Here is an 8,752-nt window from a genome sequence, read left to right on the forward strand (position 1 = left end):
GAAGCGAGGGAGGCACAATGCCCTGACAGGCTTTCCTCCCCTCTCCCTTCAGTGTCCCCACACCCATCCTCTTTCTATCTCTCCTCCCACTGACTGCGGGAAACTGAAACTCAGCCCGGGGCTCCTCCCCTCACTTCCTCTGCCGGCTCCCCAACCCCACCCAGCTTTCCCCCTCCCCAAGGAGTGCAGGGAGCGACCACAGGAACCTGGAGCACCACTAGACGTCCAGGAGGCTCCGGCCCCAGCCCTAGAGGGACTTTGTCCTCCACCCAAAGCCGAGGGAGCAACGGGCCTCCGGGGCAAGTGGCTGCAACCCTCTGAGCCCGTTTCCACTTAGCCACCTCTCCCGGTACTGACAGAGCAGGGCCACCCTGATTGCAGCCCGTGCCCAGAGTGGAATTTAGGCTAGTAGCAGCAGGATTAGAGTTGTTACACAGGTATCCTGCCACTGAGGCCCGCCCCGTGGCTCCCAGAATCCCTGACCATGATTTGCCTGCTCACCTGTGCAGCTTTCTCTCGCCCGCCCGCCCTGCCCTGCCCTGCCCGACTGGATTCATGAGCCTATCAGTCCCTTTTCGCAAAGCCGCCTGTGGTTTGAGCAAACAGCTCACGAATGCATTTCACTTAAGGATGGTCACTGCCTGTGATGACAGTCACCAGGGTTCCTGCCCCTTGAATCCTTTCGCTTTTGATGCTGGTTTGACCCACTCACGTGGTTCCCATTTTCAGCATCTGCTGGGTCTCAACCAGGCAGGGCCTGCCTCTTTCCCCTGGCCTTCCAGCTGGGTGGCCCTGACTTCCTCTCCTGTGTGGGGGCTGCTCTTCCCTCCGGCTCTGTCACTGCTGCTGTCCCCCTTTGGTGGCCATGACAGTGAAGACACTACATTCACGCTTTCACAGTGACTGTCCTGTGCAAAGCTCCTCACCTGCCCGATTTCAGGGGTGCCGGGAGACAGACCAGAATCCTGAATCCCCTGGTGCCCACCGTCCCACCCTCCTGAACAGTGTTCCTTGGGCCCTAGACACAGGGACGTCAGAGCTTCTGGCCAGCCTGGAATGACCTGGGTTGCGAGCTGAGTGGACCTGGACCTGCCCAACCATCGGAGTGTCCTAAAGAATCAACGAATGAAGTCCTGCAGGGCACCTTGCTTCCTCACTCTCCTTTTCTTGTCCCCACCCCAACCCTGGCCCAATCAAACCCCTTGCCGGTGAATACACTTCACCCACAGCAGACCCCTGCCCTGGGTCTTTGATTCCCAGGTCCCCTGGGTCTTTGATTCCTAGGTCCCTGCAAATCACAACAGGCTTGTCAGGAAATGGGCACATGGCGGGGGTAGCTGGGGGCTTGGGGGCAGCACCCCTGCCCTCTAGCCAGGGTCTAGGAGCTCCCGACCTGCTCCCACACTCACTGAGCTCCTGCCTGCCCAACCAGGCTTCCCTGTCCTCCTCGGCCCAACTGCCCCTGGCATCCTGGCCCCCAGTCCCTGGTCCCCTCATGTCCTCTTCTGTCCACTCCATTCCTCCCTCGTAGATCCCGTCTTCCTCTCAGAAGCAGGCTGATCTCCTTCGCTGCTTCCTGACTTGTCCTGAGGAAGAACCCCTCATGTGGCCCCCCCACTCAGCCCAGGGTAGGCAAGTGGACGACATGGGGTTAGGGTTCCCTTCTAGGCCTAGTGAGCAGCTAGCTATGGACTTGGAGGTCCCCTTTCCTCTACTGTCCCCAAGTAAGCCTCAGTGAGGAGCTGTACCAAAGGGGAATCCCCAGGCACCCCCTGCCCCAGTTGGACATGGCTGGGATGGGGGCTCCCAGGCAGGGGGCCCTGGGCAGTAACACCAGAACAGGAAGGGGTGGGAATACTTGTGTTTATTTGAGGCACCAAAGCAGCAGGAGGGCTCCAGTGTGCAAGTGGAGGGTGGGGTGGGTGGGGCCACAGCGAGGTCTGGGGGTGGGCGCTGACTCCTGGGCCCAGCAGCCTAGACTTGGAAGCTGCTGTTGAGGGAGGGGAGCACGGGGAACAGAAAAGCCCAAGCGCGTGCTCTGGTGTCGGAACTCGGGGCTCTCGGGCTAACTGCTCCTGCTCCTCCCCCAAGCATGGCCAACAAGGCCAAAGACGCACCCGTCCACACCGCTGGGCATCCACAGCCACAGCATGCGCCCCCTTCCAAGACAAGTGGCACTGAGCACATCGTATACACCACTGTCTGGGGGCAGGCAGGGCCCAGACGGGGACAGGGCCTGGGGCTCCGGGACCCCTCCCTGTATGTCCCCATGATTCAGTTCTGACTCCTGGACCCACATCCGAGGAAGATCACATCACTGACCCTGGAAGGGAGGGCAGCTGGCCCCTCTGGAGGCAGGGGCAGGTGTGGGAACAGGACTGGTGGTGGGGACTAAGGCTGAGGGGGTGGGATCAGGCAGGGTGAGGAGCTGAGGGGTCTGGACAGGGCTGGGATTTCCTTCCTGGGCTGTGGGAGTCAGGGCGGCTAGGGTCCCAGCCGCAGCAGAGCTGACAGCAGGCTCAGCAGGAGCCCAAGGCCCAGCACGGAGGCGCTGGCCCGCAGCCCACCATCGGCTGCGCTGATGTTGCACAGGAAGCTCTGGCAGCAGTAGGTGCCCATGGACGCCACGCCAATGTTGATGTTGGGGGGCGCGGGACAGATCGGGGAGCAGCCCTTGTTCAGACTGTGGCCGAGATCCACCACGTTTCCTGCATCAGAAAATGAGGTTGTGAGTGCAGAGGCCGTGGGGGTGGGGGTGGGGGTGGGCCCAGGCAGGGGAGGCCAGCACTCACCCACGCCAGCAGCCGCGGAGACGGTCACGCAGTAGTTGTCAGAGTCGGAGCAGATGGTGGGCTTCAGGCAGTAGAAGTTGCTGTTCTGATTCGTGCAAGAGAAGCACACCAGGGAGTGGACTGTGGAAGGAGGGGACATGCTGCAGGTGACATCCAAATGCAGGGTGTCAGGGGGAGGGAGAGGGGCTTCTTAAGTTGCACAGGACAGGTGACGCAGAGACAGGCTCTAAGGACGGACCCCTGGACACCTCTCGGCTTAGGGAGTCCAGGAGGAGGGCACAGCTGCCCAAAGGCCTGGGGTCCCAAGGGCATCTCACCTTGCTCCACACCCAGCAGGGCTGCCAGCAGCATGGGCAGGAAGACCTTCATTCTGGAGGGGCACAGGATCCCGTCTGGGTCTCACACTCCAAGAAAGCTCCTCCTGCTTTAGAGAGACACAGCTTGTTGGAGGGCATGGGACCCTGGCTCCCACCAGCACAAGCAGCCTGGTCCCTACTTGTAGAACCGGGGCACGAACATGGGAGTCTTTCTGCTTCCCTCAGTGTAGACTCTTTCTAGCTGAGACCCCTCCTCGAGCCCGTGGCTCTTTCTGTTGGGAGCAGGGGTGGGGTCACTAGAGGCCAGAGGAGGGAACTCACTAACCTCAGAAGCACACAGCAGGGGAGGCCAGGGTGACTCTCCGTGGTCCTAGGGGTGCGGGATGGTGACCAGAAAAGCTAACTGGCTTCCAGAACTTTCCATGGGCCACCTCCATGCCTGACATGGGGACTCAGGGGCTGAGCTGGGGGCATGCTGGCACATCGAGCCAAGCACTTACCCAGGGCAGCTTTGGTGCTGGGGAAGCTCAAACACTTTCTTGAATGCTGAAGACCTGTAAGTTATCTCTTATTCTCCAATTTTGTGGCTTGGAAACAGGCTCACTGAGAGCCTGTGGCATGCTACTGGTGGGAATGGGCACAGACCAGTCTCCACCGGTGGGTGTGAGTCAGTGTGTGTGTGTGTGGGAAGCACTTTGAAAGTGACTAGCTGGGGTTCTGGTCTTGTTTGGTAAGAGGTGTCATGTGGGAGAAGTTTGGTGACCTCTATAGGGGATAGTTGTGGGTGGGTGAGGGGTATTCTGGGTCTGGGGAAGTAGTTTCCAGATCCGGGGAGAAAGAACAGCAGCGAGATAATGGATGCTGGGAAGGGTTGGTGGAACCCCCGAGAATGTGCCCCAGGCCTCTGCTGCCCAGCCCTGGACTTGGGCTAACATGTCAGGGTTGGGGAGCAGGAGTTGTGGATATCTGGAGAACAGTGCCAAACTGAGCTGGGAGCTTTCTCCTGGATCCAGGCAGTTCAGGAAGAAGCCTGTTTCCTCCTCTTCCCTAAGGGGAGGTTTAGTCATGGAGGAGCCCTGAGCTGTATGCACACAAGCTCTGGTATGCACAGCCACAAACAACTGCCCCCACAGCCTCCCAACCAGGCGCCCAGCCAAGCGGGCGGATCTGCAGTAGCAGGGTCACGGGAAGAGGGAGCCAGTGCGCTTCCAGGCAGTGCTACCCAGGACCCGGACTTCAAAATCCGCTGGGCTTATTTCTGGGAACGCGGGGCATCCAGGACTCCAGGCCGACAGGAGAGGTAGGAGCCTCCCTTGTCCCCAGGAATGAGAAGGGACCAGGTGGCCCAGCGCAGGGAACCTGGGCTCCTAGGCACCTCGTGTGCTTGCGTAATCTATGCCAAACAGCGAGCTCACCGCTTGCCAGGGCTGGCTCCTGTCCCAGGGTGACCCATCCACTGAGGCAGGAAGTTCCCCCTGCCGCCGCCAAGATCCCAGCCCCTTAAAGTCAGAAAGGCTGACCCTCCCCAGTCCCCACGTGAGGGGTCACGGGGAACCCAGAGTTGAACGAAGGTCCCCCAGTGCCTGCCCAACCCTGGGCCACCAGCCCCCAGGGAGGGCGCCTGGCGGCGGTCTCCGCGCTCGCGCCCCATTTCTTTGGAAATACTCAGGAGGGCCGGGGTGCCAGGAGTGGAGGCTCAACACCTGGGGCCGGGCCCACGCGCTCCCCCACCTCTTCTGCGCCTCCCCAGGCGGCCCCTTCGCTCGCTGCCCTCGGCGCCCTGCAGGAAGTCTTCCGCGGAGCCGGGGCCTCGGTGCTCGCGTTCCCCGCCCGCTCCGCCCAGGCCCGGCGACTCACCGCGGTGGACGCAGCTACACCACGCAGCCGAGCTGCTCCAGCCGGACTCGCGGGCGGGCGCGCCGCGGCCAGATGGAGGGGCGGACAGGAGGCGGAGCCGGGGGCAGGCGCAGGCGGGGTCGGACGTCCCCGCGCAGGCGGAGTCGGGGGCGAGCGGACCCTCTTCGCGGCCTCCCCCGCAGGCCCCTCCGCGGGCCGGCTGGACCTCCGGGTCCCTTGCGGGTGTGTGGGGGAGGGGCGCTCCGCGCGAGCCCGAAGACCCACAAGTGGTCCGACAGGTTAGGGGCTGGGCACCTACGCGGAGACCCGTCTGAGGAGGCCGCCGATGGGCGGTAGTGGGACTTCCTTCTGCAGAGCGGGCTGGGGGCGGTGAGGGGGTAGGTAGGAGGCCTTAGGCTCCGTCTGGCCTCCGGGCTGAGCTGTTCACTCTGCTGGGGATGGCGGGAGGGTGGTGGTGACAAGACCAGCAGCGCGAGGTTGGAGGGGGGATTCCGGTTTCTGTGGCTCCAGGGCAGTGGTGTGGGCAGCATTGGTGGATCCCCAGCGCGGGGGCCTTATGAGCATCCACCTTTGCAGACTCTGGACCCTCCTACCGTGGGTGCAGGTCCACCTCCTATGTGGCCCCCACCTGGGCCAAGAACCTCTGCCCGAGATGGATTTAGCCCTCTGCGCGCTCGTGGGACCTCCCCAAGTCTGCAGCCAGGGGTAGCCAGCTTGCCCCGACCCTCCACATGGAACCCAGAGACCCCTGTTAGAAAAAAGCTGGCATCCTTAGCCTGACATCAAGACCTTCCACGTATCCAGGTGCCCATTCGGCCGGTGCCCTGTCCTTCAACGCATATTCACTGAGCACTTGCTAGGTACAGCCATGGCCTAGACCTGCCCCTGTACCCCATGCCCAGCAGCCTCGCCTGCTTCTGGCTGGTGGGGACTGGTTCTAGCAAGCCCTGGGCCCTTCCCTTTCTCTTGCTCCATGGTGGTCCCCTACTTCCTGCAGAGCCCTCTCCACGGATCTGAGAGGCTGGGCTACCTGTGTGTTCCCAAAGACTCACACCTCACACTTACAGCACACCACCTGTTAGGAGCTGTTGTGCCTGACCTTTTTGCTCAGCCTTTCTGGGTGTTGGCTGTGTGACAGTGACAGTTACCAGGGCCCCAGAGGAAGGGGCTTTGTTGGTTTTTTAAAAAATTTATTTTATTCATTTTTTTAGAGGAAAGAGAGAGGGAGAGAGAGAGAGAGGGAGAGGAGAGAGAGACAGAGAGAGAAGGGGGAGAGGAGCTAGAAGCATCAACTCCCCATGTGTGCCTTGACCAGGCAAGCCCAGGGTTTCGAACCAGCGACCTCAGCATTTCCAGGTTGACGCTTTATCCACTGCGCCACCACAGGTCAGGCGGGGGGGGGGGGGCTTCTTAACTACAAGGGGAGGGCAGGCAAGGGGCGGAGGAGGGGGCTGAGGCAGGATGGCAGGTTGCCGGGGTGGAGCTGGGTGAGAAGAGGGTCCCTGTGACAGAGGACCAGTCCCATGGGCAAGATCCAGTACATTCGGTACCATGTGAGGAGTGTGCATGGGCATGTTGGTCTGCTTAAGTGTGTGCGTGCGTATGAGTGCACAAGTGTATGTGTATGAGTGTATCTTCAGAGTTCTGGGGTCCAGGTCAGCTCCTTGTATGGTCTTCTGTGATATTGCAGGACACACAGGCAAGGTCAGCTGGGGAAAGCTTTGGGGGATTTTTCCTTGGAGCATGGTGACATTGTGGTCATTCCACAGCTCTGGGGGTGAGGGCCCCACTGTCCCCAGGAGCATGGGTGTGCAGCAGGCCATGGCCCTTTGGGCAGGACCAGAGTCAGGGCAGGGCGGTGGCATCTCCCTCCCCTGCAGTGGCTTCCCCACATCTTATCCTGAGCTCTGGGCTTGTCCTGAGGGGGGTATAAGGACCTCCAGAGCGCTCTGGAGCCCCTGTCCACCTGTCTGGGTGGCAACGGCACTGCCCATTGGTTTTTGTATGGGCTGCTTGCTGGTCTCTCCCAGAACATGAGCCCGTGAGGCCAGGGGACGCCGTTTGTGTGTCCAGCAACAGACTACCTCTGGCCTGTGGTAGGTGCTCAGCATGTGTTTGTGGGGTAGAGGCATCAGTGGGCTTTGCCCCACTCAAGCAGGACCCCGTGGCTTGCAAAACAAGCTACGTTAAGAGGGGTCTCTCCGGATTTTGAACGACCATCTCACAAAGTGTCCCCAAGGTCACTGCCATGGATCAGACAGGAGACTCAGGTGTCCTTTGAAAATGTGACTGCACGGCTGAGCCAAGGGTTTGTGCACTCAATGCTCGATTACTGTGGAGTCTATGATGTGATTCCGAAAACCGTGAGGAGTAGGGGGGCTGGCATGAAGTCCAGCTGAGTATGTCCAAGAGGGTGGCTGTTGTGGCCACATTAGCCTGTTTCCTTCGTCCTGCTGTGACCCCGTGGCCTCTCCTTCCCACGCAGACCTCAGTATCTGACCCTGTGCTCCGGCCTCACGTGTCACAAGTCCCAGGAACCCACGCACCTAGGCCAGCCCCTGCAGTGCTCTTGTATCTTGTAATGGGCAGTTCAGACCCAACTGCAGCCTGCTCTCCACACCTCAGGTGTCCAGCCCACACCACCACGTCCCCGCTGGGAGTGAGATTCCTGGAACCAGGCCGAGGTCTCTGAAGCCGGGGAGGCAGGTCTGAACTCACCAGGTGTGTACTCACTTGCCACTTGGGCCTGGCCCACACCTTTAAGAATGTAAGTAGGAGATTTGATTACCTGGGTTTCTCTCCTGGAAGCCATGTGGCTACAGGGCGTATTGGGGTGTGGCTTGCAAGGAGCCAATCAATGGAAGCCATGTGGTTACAGGGCGTATTGGGGTGTGGCTTGCAAGGAGCCAATCAATGGTCTGGTTGAGGAAGGAGGGGGCAGGCCCTTCTCTTCCCTGAGAAGGAAGAAGCTAAAAGAATACAAGGAAAAGGAGCTAGCAGGGGTAACCAAGTCAGCCAGTGATAAATTAACGACAGTATATCCCATAGTTACAGTACAAAGCAAGAATAGCAAGATCTGTATGTAACTATGATCAGTGATCTAGAAACTCCTTCCCCCTCGCTGACCCCACCAAAACTTTCCTTCCCTCTCCTTGAGTCCTGGGAAACCTTCAACCAGTGGTTCTCAAACTTCCTGAAGTCGGGGCGCATTTAAAATCCTACATACAAATAATTGTAGGTGCACTATACACAAATTTCTGAGAAATATGTTATCATAATTAAGTCAAATATTAAAGAAAAAAATATCAAGTCCAAGCGTGCTTTTATGGTAAATGAAATAAATATGACAAAATTAAATTTATTCTGACATTAAAAAACATTTTTATGTTATACTTTTTGAGTTATGCTTTTTAGAATTTGTAAAAAAGAGGGGTTAAAAAATTTAAAAATGACAAAATGTTATATATTTATATATATAGATATACTCTTGGTAAGATTTAGTAAATTCGGCAGGTTCCGGCACGAATGTGTTCTTTCATTCTTGTGTTTATGAGAAACATCAGCCTGATGTGTCCTAGCGATTTCTTCAATGTTTGGGCATATATTTGAAAGGCAAGCTCATTTCCTCATCAATACATTGAAGAATTCCTCTCTTTTTACTCTTAATTATGTTGAGGGTAGAAAATCCTAAATCACATAAATAGGATGTTGAAAATTGTAGTAAAATGTTCAAACCTTTTTTAGATATTGCCACATATTCTTTTTTTATAGAAATCCAAAAGGCTT

General features: G+C 58.1%; 1 protein-coding gene across 4 annotated transcripts; it reads right to left on the reverse strand.

Moving 5' to 3' along the window:
- Positions 1 to 1,842: 1,842 nt before the first annotated feature.
- On the reverse strand, positions 1,843 to 5,113 carry LY6E (lymphocyte antigen 6 family member E). Of its 4 annotated transcripts, none has more exons than XM_066265532.1 (4): positions 4,967 to 5,113; positions 3,110 to 3,216; positions 2,793 to 2,912; positions 1,843 to 2,708 (listed from the first exon to the last, which is right to left on the reverse strand). In XM_066265532.1, exons 2-4 carry the CDS (start codon positions 3,159 to 3,161, stop codon positions 2,485 to 2,487), a joined length of 396 nt encoding a protein of 131 aa, XP_066121629.1. In that variant the 5' UTR covers positions 3,162 to 3,216; positions 4,967 to 5,113; the 3' UTR covers positions 1,843 to 2,484. The 4 variants fall into 4 exon arrangements, with proteins under 4 accessions (XP_066121629.1, XP_066121630.1, XP_066121631.1 ...); XM_066265533.1 differs by having other exon boundaries at positions 3,110 to 3,213; positions 4,967 to 5,079; XM_066265534.1 differs by having other exon boundaries at positions 4,841 to 4,977.
- Between the last annotated feature and the right edge of the window lie 3,639 nt (positions 5,114 to 8,752).

The sequence above is a fragment of the Saccopteryx bilineata genome, chromosome 3, assembly GCF_036850765.1.
Source record: "Saccopteryx bilineata isolate mSacBil1 chromosome 3, mSacBil1_pri_phased_curated, whole genome shotgun sequence".
NCBI classification, from domain to species: domain Eukaryota; kingdom Metazoa; phylum Chordata; class Mammalia; order Chiroptera; family Emballonuridae; genus Saccopteryx; species Saccopteryx bilineata.

Coding starts and splice junctions, on each gene's coding strand:
- LY6E (XM_066265532.1), bottom strand. CDS start 3,161: ATGAAGGTCTTCCTGCCCATGCTGCTGGCAGCCCTGCTGGGTGTGGAG. Junction 2,913..3,109: donor CCTGCTGGGTGTGGAGCAAG/GTGAGATGCCCT, acceptor CTCCTTCCACAG/TCCACTCCCTGGTGTGCTTC. Junction 2,709..2,792: donor CTCCGCGGCTGCTGGCGTGG/GTGAGTGCTGGC, acceptor TTTCTGATGCAG/GAAACGTGGTGGATCTCGGC.